The following is a 15621-nucleotide window of genomic DNA, read 5'->3' as shown; positions in this document are numbered from 1 at the left end:
TAATAATTTAAGAAAAAAAAAACTCTGGGGACATGTGTGGCTGCCTAAATTTTGCAGTCTGGCATATATTTTTTAATGCAGCATACCAGTGTTTTTCTGCATCTTGACTTAGCTTTAACATTTCTTTACAATGTCAAATAATATCATCTGCAAACCTCGCATTAGAAATACGAGTTAATTCATCTTTCGCTACTCTCTACCATTTTCTCCTCCTTTGTATTTGGGTTCTCATTTCTTTACCCTTCGCATTCTCTCTGATTGACATATGCTATTCGATTGAATGGGTTCACATTGTCATCAAATAGTAGAACCCTTTTTATTTGGACTACATCACTTATGGTTGTATTTATACAAGAAGTATCAAACCCATACTTGAATGGATGTTTCACATGTTCTAACCGGACAAACTGCAGGCATTTATGGGGATTGGGGGCTAATAAACTCCCATGAAACATCCTTTATTCCAGGCAATTGTATATCAGGATTCAGGACTTGTCTTGAAGCGATGATGCTCTAGTGCAGGTCCATTAGAATATTCTTTTACTATATTATACATTACAATCTTAGTCTAGCCATGAAATTAGTTGCTTAATTGATTGGCTCGCTGACTTTGCATATAAAAGTTGTAGGACGGACAAGCTGGTGCCATCTCAACTTGGGTTCTGTTATTAAAATAATCAGATTGATTTATCAAGCTTTTTGTGCAACACGTCAACCGAAGTCGTTTTACAGGAGGAGAAAACTATGAGAACCATGAACCATCCAATGAAAGCTAGAGACAAGCGCCTCTTGCATTTTTTTATTGATAGAATCATTTTCATTAGTGTCAAAAGCTCCACATTAGCAATGCTGCTCATCTTTTCCATCAGCCTTTAGTTGGACTCAATATAGAAATTTCTACAATATAACTCGGCCAACATCTGCTAGCTGCCCAACAGCCCAAACAAAAGAACATTTGTACCAATGGCAATTTCTTCTCTTTCCTTGCAGGCTCTGTTTTTGCTGATGACCATTCACATCACAGCTCAATCACCAGCTGCAAATGGCACAGATTTTTCATGCTCAGCAGATTCCCTCCCTTCATGCAAAACATATGTCGCGTACTTTGCCCAGTCACCGGAATTCTTAGACCTGAGTAACATATCTGACTTGTTTGGTGTCAGTCGTTTATCAATTGCAAGAGCCAGTAACTTGGTCTCTGAGGATACCCCATTAGTTCCAAAACAACTTCTGCTGGTGCCTATTATCTGCGGTTGCACTGGAAACCAATATTTTGCCAATATAACTTATCAGATCAAGAAAGGTGATAGCTACTACTTAGTTTCAATCACTTCTTTTGAGAATCTCACCAACTGGCATGCTGTGCGAGAAATGAACCCAGGTATAAATCCAAACCTATTGCAGATTGGTGTCAAGGTGACCTTTCCTTTGTTCTGTAAGTGCCCTTCAAAGACTAATATGGAGGATGGAATTGAAAATCTAATTACTTATGTCTGGCAACCTGGTGACGATGTCTCACAAGTAGGTGCTAAGCTCAATGCATCGTCTGCTGCTATTGAGACAGAGAATGGGTATCGAAATTTTAGTGAAGCAGTGAGTCTCCCAGTGCTCATTCCTGTATCACAGCTGCCGTCCCTTTCTCAGTCTTATCCATCTACTAAAAGAAATGGATCCAAACATCATCTGACTCTCATCATTCCGATAAGCGCAGGAGGTGCTCTTTTGATTCTACTTGTAGCAGCTTTGGTGATTTACAATCACCATTTACAAAGGAAAAGAGTAAGGATATTGAATCGCAATGGTTCGTCTTTGGAGAGTGCTGATCTGATTCCAATGAAGGAAAATTCAAAAAGTGATCGTTTTGAGCCAAAGCTTGCTCAGAATAAGCTACTTCCAGGGGTTTCAGGCTATCTAGGCAAGCCAATTGTGTACGAGATTGAAGTGATTATGGAGTCCACTATGAACCTAAGTGAACACTATAGCATTGGAAAATCAGTTTACAGGGCCACAATTGATGGGAAGGTCTTAGCTGTAAAGAAAATCAAGGAAGATGTCACAGAGGAGCTTAGGATTCTTCAGAGAATAAACCATGCCAATCTGGTGAAGTTGATGGGTGTATCGTCAGATTCTCAGGGGAATCGCTTTTTGGTATATGAATATGCTGAAAATGGGTCATTGGATAAATGGTTGCACCCCAAATCCAAATCTTCATCCTCTTCTGGCTCTGGCATGTTTCTAACTTGGAGCCAGAGGTTACGTGTAGCACTAGATGTGGCCAATGGCCTACAATACATGCATGAGCATGCTCAACCAAGCATTGTTCACAGGGATATCAGAACAAACAACATACTATTAGACTCCAGGTTTAAGGCGAAAATTGCAAATTTCTCATTGGCTGCACCTGCTACAAATGATGTGATGCCAAAATTTGATGTGTTTGCATTTGGAGTTGTTCTATTGGAGTTGCTTTCCGGAAAGAAAGCCACGAGAACAACAGAAAATGGTAAGACTGCTGTGCTGTGGAAGGAGATATGTGAGGTGTTGAAAGTTGAAGAAAAGAGAGGGGAACGGCTGAGGAATTGGATGGACCCGAACTTGGAGAGCTTTTATCCAATTGACGGTGCTCTCAGCTTGGCAACCTTGGCAAGGGCGTGCACGATGGACAAGTCTTTGTCAAGGCCAAATATGGCTGAAGTTGTCTTTAATCTCTCTGTTCTTACTCAATCTACTGAGACACTTGAAAGGTCTTGGACTTCTGGGTTAGAAGCAGAAGAAGCTTTTCAGTTCATTAGTCCAGTCACAGCTCGCTAGTAGTAGGTCTGTCAAATTAGATTTCATCCTAATCATGTGTCATGCAGTAAAATCCATGTAAATATTGTTTTTGTAACAAACAGAAGGAGAGAATTCATTGTTTTGGTTTCTCAGATTTGACTCCTGATTGCAATGGGTCTTTTTATGAGTGGAAAAAGCAGTTGATGCAAAATAAGTATATTATTAATAACTTGTCCATCATAAATATATTACATTTATGACTTTTGAAGGTAATTGCTTTTGATTGTTAAAAATAAGCTACAACATGGTAGAATGATTTAAACATCTTTATCATCCTTTAAATGCGCTCCAAAAGCAAGGTTTGTGATCTCTGCACATCCAATTGAATCTTCATCAAGGTTGAAACTACTTCAGCCATGCTCGGTCTGCTTTCTGGTTCTCGCGCAATGCAGGCAAGACATAACATTATCAAATGATGAGCAATTTCTTTCTTGTTTGCTTGCAGATTAGGATCTACCAAGACACTGAGCTTAGCTTCTGCGTTTCCTCCTTCGACCATTGAAAAAACTGCTTCTGCTAGTAATATTTCCTCCCCATCCTGCTTATATGCAGCTTCTTTTCCTGTTATCAGCTCCAGCAGAACAACTCCAAAGGCATATGTATCCATTTCCGGTGTCACCAAGCCATATTCCATATACTCAGGTGCCATGTAACCATTTGTTCCCACAGCAGTTTTTGTAGACGAATATCCACTTTCTTCCCTCACTGCCGAACGTACAAAACTGAAATTTGCAAGTTTAGCCCTTAAATTTTTATCAAGCAGAATATTGCCACTGCTTATGTCCTTATGCACATATCCAGGATCAGTGCAGTTGTGAAGATAGTGAAGTCCATGAGCAACATCCAAGGCAATCCGAAACCTACAATTCCAACTCACAAATTCGGGATACCTTTTCTTATGGAGCCAATCCGATAGGGAACCATTCTCCATAAATTCATAAACAAGGTAAAAGACCCCATCATGCTCGCATGCTCCAAAAAGATTGATCAGATTGAAGTGGTTGATCTTTTTCAGCAAATTCACCTCCTTGGATATACTTCTTCTCATGCATTTTATAGCTACTGTACTTCCATTGATAATCCCGCGAAAAACAGAACCGTCAATCATGTTCTTGGGGCTGAAATTTTCAGTAGCCACTACTAAGTCTTCATATTTGTAGAATTTCAATCCTCGATCCAGATTAGAAACACTAACTAAGAAATCCTCAGGTAGATTCCTTTTCTTTTCCCTCTTTCCATCCTTTCGAGCAGCCTCATCCCTTCTTCTCTTATGATGGAATAACACTATAGACAAAACAAAGCAGATGACTAGCAGAGAAATTCCAATTCCAATTCCAACCCAAAGATAAATTCCTCTGCTTGACGTTTGGTTGTACTTGCGTGTTGGAACAATTGGCGAACTGGGGGGTGGAGGGTAGTGGATTATGGTTTGAGAGCTTAAAGGTTCAGTTGTCAGTGGAATAAGAATTGTTGTGAAGGGAAATAGAAGTGGATCATCTTCAGTGAACCCATTTGCATTAACTATGCTTTCTATGCTTACATTGAATCTCTTACTAATATCAGGAACACTATCACCCCAACTAACCAAATATGTCAAAAGAAATTTGGTTCCATTTACAATTTGATTGCTTGTAGGACAAGCACATCTAAGTGGTACTCGTAATGTCAAACCTTGGTCCAAGCTTGTTTCACTGTAATTATTCTCATGCTTAAGAATATTACAAGTTGACAAACCCTGGTATGTGTTGTTTGCGATGCTGAAATAAGTGTGATATATGGTAGGAATAATGAAAGATGTGTTGGCCTGATAGTACAGACCTGAACAATAACAACTTACAGGAACAATCACCTCTTTGTCTAGAGGCAAGGCTGCTGCTGAATTTGAGATATTGTTGACACGGGCAAGTTCAGTTGGGTCTGATGATGTGAGGTTTGATATGCTGGAGACTGTGTCATAAGGAGGTTGAGATTTGAAGATCAGAAAGCCTTGACATGGTCGGTTATTACCATTGCAGGTGTATAGAAAAGCTGGAGATGGGCCGTTTTCATCATCGTCATTGCAATCCATAACTGAGTTTCCTGAATAATTTTGTTGAGCATGGAGTTTTGGCATTGAAAAGCAGAAAAATAAAATAGAAATCAGCAAAATATGATCCATGGGGAATTTTTTAGTATTTAAGAACTTGTCGGAAGATTAGAAACCTGAAGATTTGCTGATAGTGATGCAAATTTGTAAACCCTGCAAGGTGTAAGGCGTTCCAGTTGCTTACTACTAGAAAGAACAACCGATTGTTGACCAAGTTGGATCACCAGAGTGCATATGAAGAACCGAGTCTACAATAATTAAAAAACAAGTAATTAGTCAATTTAATGGTTTTTATTTTATTTATTTATTTTTTAGGTTTATGACTGATTCACTCGTTCAAGTGTAAAATATTTGTTTAGACCAGTTTTGCAGGTATGAAAAGGACTTTTAGAATTTACAAAAGGGAGGAAGCTTCATACTGATGCGAGCAATAGCGTTGAATTGCAGCAGAAATTAGACGCAGAAGATACTGGGAATTCACCTAATTGTCGCAGAAATATATGTGTCCAACGGAAAAATAAATAAATCATAAGTTGAAGTCTCTCATGCTAAACGATAATAGAACTCCTTAAAGTATGATGAGTACAGTAATTTTGAATCGGTCCCCTCTGCTACACTGCTCATTTTAAAACTATAACGGATTACCCACTTTCTTTTTCTGGTGGAAGCTGGGATTAGCTTTCTTCAACTGCAAGAAAATTGCATCCTGAGAGTCTGTCAAAGTGTCTACATATTCTATACAAGGATTATGATAAGCAACATAAGAGAATTGATAGCAGACTTTTAGTGTCACAATACAGATCAGAGGATTATAATACATGCAAATGGCGTACATACCAAACCAATAAGTGAATCCACAAGACTTCCCTGATTTTATTCACAGAAGCAAACGACTCACTTTACAATCAACTAAAAGGACCCATTATAAAACAGAGAGGCAGGAAGAAAATCGAGATGCAAATTTTAAGCATTTGCCATTTCTAAAGTTCTGAGATGTTTTTTGATAATTCCCATGCCAGTGAAGCGTTCAAGAATCTTGAGATGGACTGAGCTATTTTATCCATGGCTGGGCGACCAGAGGGATCTTTCTTCAGGCAACTCTCGATCAATCTGATTACCAGTATGGCAGTTACTGGAGGATAGTTCCCTTGCATAGAAGGGTCCATTAAGTGCCTCAAACTCTCTTCTCCATCTTCCTTGTGAAGCACAGGATTTAAGACATCAACTAATAGCATATTTTCCTCTGAATATAGTGCCGGGGCCTCTTTCCCTGAAAGCATCTCCAGCATGAGAACTCCAAAGGCATAGACGTCAAGTTTTGTGGAGACCAGACCATTCTCCAAGTACTCAGGTGCCATGTAACCTTTAGTCCCGACAATGTGACTTGTCAAGGCAAATTCTCCTTCTTGCCTTTCTGCTGGCCTTGCTAGAGCAAAGTTTGCTATCTTAGCCCTAAAATCAGTATCAAGAAGAACATTACTGCATTTTATATCTTTGTGAACATGAGGAGGGTTGGTGAAGCTATGCAGATAGTTAAGACCTGTGGCCACATCCAATGCTATCTGTATTCTTTGTGCCCAATCCAAAAACTTTCCTCCTTTGTCATTAATCCAGACATTCAAGGATCCATTGACAGCATATTCATAAACCAGGTACCAATTTCCACCATTAAAACAAATGCCCAAGAGTCGGATTAGACTAGAATGGTTAATCTTGTTTAGCAACTTTATCTGGTCTGACGCATCCCCATGTACTTTCTTAATAGCGACAAAATCACCACCTATTTTTCCACGATAAACAGATCCTTTAATCCAACAGCTGGGATTGAAATCATCTGTTGCAGCTTGCAGTTCTTCAAAAGTGTACACTTTTAGGGATTGGGCTATGTCAGATATGCTCTCCAAGAAGTCCCGAGATTCTTCATCCAACTTTTTGTTTGAGGCTTTTTCACATGCCTCAAAACTGCTCGATACAATTGTTGAATCAAATTCCTTTTTATAACTTATACGGAAGAACATATAGAATATGATCATACCAAAGATCAATGTTAGAGCAATTCCTGCTAGAACCCCAATGACAACATAAATCCATGTTTTCTTCGCGCCTTTATTGGAGGAAGAGTTAGGAGGTGGAGGTGGAGGTGGAGGTGATGATGGCAGTAGGGGTCGTTGCTCCGTTGTTTGAGAACTTGATGGTGGATTTTCTAGGGGAACTAGAAGTGTAGTGAAGGGATAAATGTTGGGTGCTCCCTCAGAAAGACCATTGGCTTCGAGAGTCCTGTCAGTATCCACACCAAATCTTTTGCTAATACCATAAACGGTATTATCCCCTTCAACTAGGTAGCTCAGCAGATAATGGACACCAGAATCGGTCTGGTTCTTTGTGGGACAGGCACATCTAAGAGGAGCAAGGAGTCTTGTACCAACACCAAAATTACTGACATTACCATGCTCATCCTGGAGTGCTTGGCAGGTTGACAGGCCTTGGAAAGTGTTATTAGCAATCAAGAAATAAGTATCCCCATTCTGTACAAAATAAGTTGTGTTTGCCTGGTAATGCTTACCTGAACAAGAGCAATTGACAGGAACTATTACCATTTGGTTCGTTTCAAATGTTGCTGTTTCAGAAACTGAATTTATTTTGGAGAGCTCAGATGGCTCAGAGGCCAAAAGCGTAGAGAAGCAACAGTGTTGAAAGGAGGTTTAGACCTGAAGATGAGGAAAGCTAGACAACTCCTGTTCAGGCCATTACAGGAGTAACCAAGAGCGGAATTCGTAGTATCAAAGCTAGAACAAGCTGTTGTGGCCCGTCCAATATAAGGTTGCTGGGATTGAATCGAAGAGATGAAACTCAGAGTGAACAAAGTAAAAACAGAAATGCAAGGGAGAAAACCCATGTTAAACATGCCAGATTAGATGGACTTTAAGCCAGAATGTTGCTTTAAGAAGGAATGGATTCCTCCAGTTTTCCAAGCATTATATGGGGCTATATTTTGGTATAACTTTAGGAGAAAATTTAATGCTATAACATTCAATGGCTTAGTTTCGAATGTGCAATTTCTGGGAACATGTTGAGATGATTAACATTGCAATATATGGCCAAATGTGAGCCTGGTTGACCATCACCATTATAATGTGACGTGTTCCATTACAGATAGGATTCAACTATTAGGCTCTGCATTTGATTAGGTTCATACCATCTCCAAACATTTAAAAATTGATCTTTCCAGACACGTAACATCTGGAAAATGGTTAATAATGACGTGAGATGCAAATATAATCTTGATCTTCAACGGAAAAAATAAAATAATTAGAGCCGGTAGGGGCTTGGGATGTGTTCTAATACTAATATTAAATAATAAAATATGTTTACTTGAAGTGGTGTGCATTCGAATATGCCCTACAAAGTCTTCCATTGCTGAACAAACCAACTCCATGCCGGGTTGAAAATTTTTCCTAATCACCCATTAATATATATGTGTGTGTAGTCTTTTTTTAATGCGGACGCCTTCATTTTTTTTTAATGCAAAAACGTTTTTAAACCGTGTGGTTTAAGAGAGCTAGTTTTTAATACTAATAAACTGCACGGCTTTATAGTTTATTAGAAAAAAAAAATAAGTCTATTAAACTCCGCATTGAATTGAGGCCAAGGTCCAGAAAAAAGTCTCTCATAATTGTTTATCCAACACAAATAACATATTTACAAACATTATACAGACTTATAAACATTCAAAACAGTTTATGTTAATAAACATAAGTGTTTCATGATATCATTTGCAGCAAGATGGAGTTCAATAACCTTAAAAATTTAACAATTGCAAAAAAAGAAAAGAAAAAAAGTTTCAATATTCGACTAAATACACAAACAAGTTAATGCTCTATGTGTGAACTGAAAGTTAGCTTAAATTTGCAAAGGAACTTTGAATCATACATACAGTTCCATCAAAGAATCAGTGGAGCCTGAGACAGACAATATCAAGGTTCGCCAGTTCTCCCAATGAAAACTTTGTCCAATAAAAGATTCTATCATCTTTGGAATTGCTTTGGTTGTCGAGGAATATTATAATTTGGAAAATGATATTTGAACAAAAGCACGACAAACCAAGGAAAAATATTTTTTTCCTGACTTATTATTTGCATTGCATGTGCCATTAGTAGAAGTGACTTATAATGTGGCTGCCTTAGGGTGTATGCGCAATATTTAGAACACTTCAACTAAAGGTGGGCTGAATTTTGCAAAGAAGCATATGAGGCAATTTAAATTTGCATTTGATAACACAAAGAGAGCTTGAAGGAAGCAATGATGATTTATCCAAATGGAAACTCCATTTCTGAGAGGTTCACGAGCATAGATACAACACAGTAAAGAAGAACAAGAAAGCTACACCAAGACAATAACTAAAGCTATGTAAATTACATTCACAATTCCTAAATCCACCAATACCTCGAATCTCTGTTATAATTACTAAAACCCCAATTATGAGACAATAGACACCAGCAGCAATGCCCTCACGTAGTCCATTAGCCAGCCAGGCTGGTGTTATGACAAATAGGATAAATCGAGCAACTGTGTATATGGGCAAGACATAACATTTATCAAGAAATATTCTAAACATTGCAGCTAATATACCTTATGCCAAGAAAAAAAGAAAGAAAGAAGAATTAGTTATGATCAATAAGAATTTCAAACCTGGAAAGGTTTTAGGATAAAAAAGGTTCGCTCCAACAGCAAGACAGGCAACCCAACAACCAAACTGACCCCTGCATCATTAGGTTGGTTCTTCCAGTAAATAAATCTACAAGCATATAACTGAGGCACAATAGAAAAAGTTGACAAGCACCTTAAGATTTTGAATAGCACGGTTGGGAAACTGGTGAAGAGATACAACACTAGAAGGTTAGTTTGCATATGTGATCTCCGTCCTGTTCTGTTCATAAGTAACAAGAATCTGCAAGAGAAAATAAAAAATGAAAGGAAAAAAAAAAAGTCACTAGTATATGCCAATAAGCCGCGTTAGAACAAGAGACTTGAATTCTTAGTGTATAAACTATTACATGTTTGTCTTCAATTTTAAATTCATATTTAGAATATATAAGAGGTAATAAGAGAATCAAAGGTAGCAGAAGAAAATGACACCGGAGAAACAAGATAAAATATCTCAAAAAAATTTTAATCAAGAGCCAAGATTTCGTGGTGTTCGTTGAATTGAAGTCCATAAAAAATAAAGAACAAACAAAATTTTTATTACCATGAATCCTGGAAGCCGGAGAGCGGAGATATAAAAAGAACATAAAATTAACAAATAAAATAAAATAAAGGTATGAAAATATAAATGAGGGTGACTCACAGGGCTGCAATGGTTCCACCCCACTGCAAGCTGGCTCGAGCTCTACTACTGGAACCCAACTCTGTTAGAGTAACACCTTGGGCTAGATCCATAAATCCCATTAAACTTCTTCCTTAATCACTCAGCCGCATCTCTCTTCTTCACTTTGAGGATTGAGATCCTTTTTTATAACTTCTTTCCGCGTCTGTAAGCGCCCTTTTTTTTTCCACCTAATGCTTTCGCCTCTGATCAATTATCAAATCTCTGAATTTTAATCACTTGTAATCCAGGATTCTCCGAACTGGTTCCTCGCGCAAACAGAGCCTTCCAATTTGCTTTACTTTTTCTTTTACCCAGAAAAGCATATCATTATATATTTGCAGTATATATAATGATATATGTATGTTTCTGTTACAGGAGCGTTTCGTGTGCCCCGCATTGGTATAATATTTATTATTCGTATGATTGTATTTGCATTTGTGTATTTTATATTGAGATGTTTGGTGATGCACTATGCAAAATTAAATACAGGGTTGGAGTATAGTTTCATGTTTGATATAGCTAACGTAGACTGTAATTTTATATTTTCTAATATTTTATATTATTATTTATTATTAAATTGATATATTTTAAATTTATTAGTAAAAAAATTTAACACTAAAGGTTATTTAAGTGACCACAGTCCATCGATGAAAATGGAATGTTCAACAGAGGCGACAAAATTCCCTAATAGCAGTGGTGGTTTCTATTTTATTATTCAATAAATAATTATAAATGAATTAAATCATTCCAATATCAAAATAATAATAAACTAATAGTGTTTTTACTTATGGGATTGGGGAATTAGAATTTAGAATGAGAATAATTGATAGTGTTTATTTGTTAAAATAAAAAGATAAATGAGAATGAAACATATGGGGGCCAATATATTTTTAGGATTAAAGAATGAAAACTTGATTGGGAAGCAAGTTTTCATTCCTTGAACTTGCTATTTTACTCTATCTAAATTTCATATTTTCACTTTTATCCTCAATTAAATTATTATTATTATTATTATTAACAATTTTTTAAATAGTAATAATCATCATGGTTATTGCAATAAATAATAATAAAATTGATAATGGTGTGACAATCACACATTCGAAAAATGCCAATTACGTTTGAGAATTTATAAGGTCACCCACAATTCGGAAGTATAAATAGTGTGCGTTTAAAAGAATTTTGGCCACCAAAAAAAAAAAAAAAGATTATGAGACATGCAAAATGGCCAAATGGTAATGCATGACCAGAATTCTGATGATGTTCCAACTGAAACTGAAAACTATCTCTGATTGATTGTAATGGGGGGCACTCTACTTTTGCTCGCTATTTCCAAATAAAAAAATCAAACTAATTATTACATTGAACTCATCATGCAACAAGCTACAAGAACTCCAACAAAGAAAATCCTATTACAATGACAATTACCAATTGAATGAAGCATTCAAGATATTTGAGAGAGAATGCTCTATTTCATGCATAGTTGGGCGGTCTGTGGGGTCTTTCTTTAAGCAACCATTAATCAATCTGATCACCAATAAGGCAAGTTCCAAAGGATAATTCCCTAGCAGAGTAGGGTCTATAAAGTGCCTTAAACTCTCCTCTCCATCTTCCTTGGTAAGCACAGCATTTAGGACGTCAGATAAATGCATATTGTTTTCCTCTGCATGAAGTGCAGCAGCCTCTTTTCCAGTAAGCATCTCCAGTATGAGAACTCCGAACGCATAGACATCGAGTTTTGTGGAGACTAGACCATTTTCCAAGTACTCAGGAGCCATGTAACCTTTAGTCCCAACAACATGCCTTGTCAAGGCAAACTCGCCTTCTTGCCCTTCTGCTGGCCTTGCCATAGAAAAGTTTGCTATCTTAGCCCTGAGGTCACTGTCAAGAAGTACATTGCTGCTATTTATATCTTTGTGAACATGAGGAGGGTTGGTGAAGCTATGCAGATAATTAAGACCTGTGGCCACATCTAAAGCTATCTGTATTCTCTGTTTCCAATCCAAATACTGTCCTTCATTCTTGTTGCTGAAAACCCAATCACTCAATGTTCCGTTGACCGCATACTCATAAACCAGATACCAGTTTCCCTCGTTGAAACATACCCCGGAAAGGAGGATAAGATTAGAGTGGTTGATCTTGTTTAATAAAGCTATCTCCTTGGAGACATCTCCATTCACTTTTTTAATAGCAGCAAAACCACCATTGATTTTGCCACGATAAACGGATCCTTGAATCCGACAAGTGAAGCTGAAATTATCTGTTGCAGATTGCAGTTCCTTGAAACTATAGACTTTAAGGGATTGAGCTACACCAGATATACTCTCCAAGAAATCCTGAGATTCCTCATCAAATTTCTTGTTCATTGGTTTTTCATTTGCCTGAAAGCTACCAGAAACCACAACTGAATCAGGTTCCTTCTTCTTTGTATAGAAGAATTTACAGAAAATGATGGCGCCAAAGATCAACGTGAGTGTGATTCCTCCAAGAACCCCTGCAACAATATAAATCCACGTTTTGTTCGAGCCATCTTCGGAGGAAGAGTTAGCAGGAGGAGAAGGTGGAGTAACTGGAGTTGAAGAAGGCGGCTCTACTGTTTGAGAACTTGTTGGCGGGTTTTCTAGAGGAATGAGAAGTGTAGTGAAGGGAAAAATGTTTGATCCTGAAAGGCTATTAGCTTGAAGAATCCCACCAGTATCCACACCAAATCTTGAACTAATTCCACTGACAGTGTCACCCTCAGCAACTACATAGCTCAGCAGAAATGGGAAACCCTCATCTGTCTGGTTCTCTGTGGGACAGGCGCATCTAAGAGGAACGGTGACTCCTGCACCTATAATTAAATTGGTGGGACTACCGTTTTGATCCTCTAGTGCTTGGCAGGTTGACAGACCTTGAAAGGTGTTATTTGCAATGAAAAGATAAGTGTCTCCATTCTGAATAGTATAGGTTGTGTTTGATTGGTAATACTGACCTGAACAAGAGCAGTTGACAGGAACTATAACCAACCTGTTTGTTTCAAGTGTTGCAGTCTCAGAAACAGAGTTTATTTGGGAGAGCAGAGATGGTTCAGATCCCAAGAGTGTAGAGATGGAAGCAACGGTGTTGAAAGGAGGTTGAGACCTGAAGGTAAGGTAAGCTCGACAACTCTTGTTGAGGCCATTACAGGAGTATCCAAGAGCAGAATTTGAATTGGAAGTAGTATCTGCATTGTTACAATCTGTTGTGGCAAGTCCAACATATGGCTGTTGGGCATGAATCGGAGAAGAGAAGCACAGAATGAACAAAGTGATCAAAACATAAGCGAAAGAAAGAAAAGCCATGATGAAATTAGAAGAAAGATCAAACGGGGGTACGCCAAAACGTTGCTTAAAAGGAAATATCCAGGGTATCATTTAGCGGCCAGTCATGGTCATGGAATTCTATTTCAAAGAAGAATCATTCTTACAGAGTAGGATGACGGGGAGTTGGGGACAGCACCGTTGACCCTCTCCCATCATGATATAACATGTTTGAACGAGCACATAAATCTATGTGTTATCTATGTGTTTGATTAAGTCCGTATTCAGAAAATGATTTTTTTATTTTTCTCTTTATATATAGTTATGAAAGAATATTCCGAAAATAAACGAAATTGAGAAATCGGACGTGCAGATACAGCCTTAACATTCAACTGATAAATAAATAATTAGACACGGAATTTGAAATGCATGTAAAAAAAAAAAAAAAAAACAGTACAGCAAGTGCTTCTACACTGGTGAATTGTATCTACATATATAAATTGGATATTGATGACAATAAGACAATTTCCAACCCAAATAGGTAAATTGCCCAGATATATCTTTCATAATTGGTACCGCTGCTATTGCTGTCTACCTCTACCATATAGGTGGAAAATGTCCTCAAAACTCAACTGCAGCCAAAAAGTTTGACTTTGGACCATGATGCATGCAGTGAAGTTCCGTAGTTACGTTGAAACAGATTCCCAAATATCATATTATTCGAGAAATTAGTCGAGTCATATTATAGTATTATACAAAGCTAAATATAAATTTACACCCGAAGCTATTATTAAAAACTCTTCAAATGAGATTTTACTAATTATTTAAAAATTATATTAATAAAAAGAGTTCTTAAAAAACTCTCTAAATAAGATTTTTAAAATGAGATAGTGCTTCTCTCTCTTCAATATTTAGGGCCAGTTTGAGATTGCAGAGGTTGATGAAATAAGCTGGTTGTACTGTACAGATGAAATAAGCTGCTGATTAAAAAAGTAGCTTGGTGTTTGGTAACCTATGCTATGACGGCTGCTGTGAGTTTGAAAAGTAAAGTACATGCATTTGGTAAATCTTATTACGAAAGTGTTGTTGTATTATATAATGACCAAAATGGATATACGTTTTAATTTTTTTAATTTTATGTTTAATAAATTGTTTACACATTTTTTTCTTAAATATGTAAAATTAATTAAAAAACTCAATTAAGAAAAATATGAAAAACTTTATAATCTATTACATAAAATATGATAAAAATTTATACTTTTACATAATCTAAATAAAATAAAAAGTAACATGTATTACATTCACAATAATTTTTTTGCAATAAAATTGTGGCAGTTATATAATATCTAATGATTGATATATTATGGTTTATGGATAAGTACGATATAATTGTCTTTTTATCAAAATATTAAGGTTACAATAAGTATTTTAAAAAGGCATAGTATCTTATTGAATAAGTTGATTACGAAAAGTAACCCTCTACCTGTTTTTAAAAGCTGCTGACGAAATGGAGAAAATTATGAAATAAGCTGCTTTTACAAAATTTACAAAACACTATTTTTATCAAAAATTATAAAATAAGCAGCTTATTGAGTTTCAACTTCAATCCCAAACGGGGCCAGAGTCTTTTAAAGCATGCAAAGGAAATTCCTTTTTCATTAGATAGTTATATTAAATAGATATAGATTTTGTGAACAAATTAAAGCACACAAAAAGGACCAATATAGCTGGCTATACCAATACAATACTAGTGCAATACAAAGTCCAAATTACATAAAGTCGTTTCTCTAACCTACCCCTTGGTGACGTGGCGTCGGAACAACCGTTCCAGTATTGTTTTGACTTTACATCCTCAGGACTCTCCCTCCCAGTTCTGAATTCTGTTCTACGCCGACATTTGGACACCTTCCTGCAAATCCTGGTCCTACGAAAAAGAAAATTGCTGAAATGGTCTCAGACAGGCAGTTGTAATTGAACTTGCATGGCCGAAGGCCCGGAAATCCCTGAGGATCCATGTCATCTCTCGACTCTCCTATTAACCGCTCTTCATTTTTTTT

At 37.0% G+C, this 15621-nt stretch overlaps 4 protein-coding genes and 1 non-coding gene across 6 annotated transcripts; 1 reads left to right on the top strand and 4 right to left on the bottom strand.

Moving 5' to 3' along the window:
• The first annotated feature begins 460 nt into the window (after positions 1 to 460).
• Positions 461 to 2924, top strand: LOC102624645 (serine/threonine receptor-like kinase NFP). Its single transcript, XM_025095497.2, has one exon. The coding sequence runs from the start codon at positions 964 to 966 to the stop codon at positions 2809 to 2811; it is 1848 nt and encodes a 615-aa protein (XP_024951265.1). The 5' UTR covers positions 461 to 963; the 3' UTR covers positions 2812 to 2924.
• A 48-nt stretch (positions 2925 to 2972) lies between these two features.
• On the bottom strand, positions 2973 to 5171 carry LOC112495563 (protein LYK5-like). 2 transcript variants are annotated; one of them, XM_052444349.1, is made up of 2 exons: positions 5035 to 5171; positions 2973 to 4911 (listed from the first exon to the last, which is right to left on the bottom strand). In XM_052444349.1, the coding sequence occupies exon 2, from the start codon at positions 4898 to 4900 to the stop codon at positions 3110 to 3112; it is 1791 nt and encodes a 596-aa protein (XP_052300309.1). In that variant the 5' UTR covers positions 4901 to 4911; positions 5035 to 5171; the 3' UTR covers positions 2973 to 3109. The 2 variants fall into 2 exon arrangements, with proteins under 2 accessions (XP_052300309.1, XP_052300308.1); XM_052444348.1 differs by having other exon boundaries at positions 2973 to 5167.
• A 151-nt stretch (positions 5172 to 5322) lies between these two features.
• On the bottom strand, positions 5323 to 8396 carry LOC102612603 (lysM domain receptor-like kinase 4). The gene has a single exon (XR_003064016.2). It is a non-coding gene; the product is annotated as a lysM domain receptor-like kinase 4 (transcript).
• Positions 8397 to 9205: 809 nt separating this feature from the next.
• On the bottom strand, positions 9206 to 10680 carry LOC102625665 (cold-regulated 413 plasma membrane protein 4). The gene is made up of 4 exons (XM_006466644.4): positions 10266 to 10680; positions 9759 to 9866; positions 9608 to 9678; positions 9206 to 9484 (listed from the first exon to the last, which is right to left on the bottom strand). The coding sequence occupies exons 1-4, from the start codon at positions 10364 to 10366 to the stop codon at positions 9258 to 9260; spliced, it is 507 nt and encodes a 168-aa protein (XP_006466707.1). The 5' UTR covers positions 10367 to 10680; the 3' UTR covers positions 9206 to 9257.
• A 756-nt stretch (positions 10681 to 11436) lies between these two features.
• LOC102613212 (lysM domain receptor-like kinase 4) lies at positions 11437 to 13853 on the bottom strand. Its single transcript, XM_006466685.3, has one exon. The coding sequence runs from the start codon at positions 13676 to 13678 to the stop codon at positions 11708 to 11710; it is 1971 nt and encodes a 656-aa protein (XP_006466748.2). The 5' UTR covers positions 13679 to 13853; the 3' UTR covers positions 11437 to 11707.
• Between the last annotated feature and the right edge of the window lie 1768 nt (positions 13854 to 15621).

Source organism: Citrus sinensis, chromosome 7 (assembly GCF_022201045.2).
Source record: "Citrus sinensis cultivar Valencia sweet orange chromosome 7, DVS_A1.0, whole genome shotgun sequence".
NCBI lineage: Eukaryota > Viridiplantae > Streptophyta > Magnoliopsida > Sapindales > Rutaceae > Citrus > Citrus sinensis.
The sequence above is the reverse complement of the archived record's forward strand: the minus strand, read 5'-3'. Positions and strand labels throughout refer to the sequence as shown.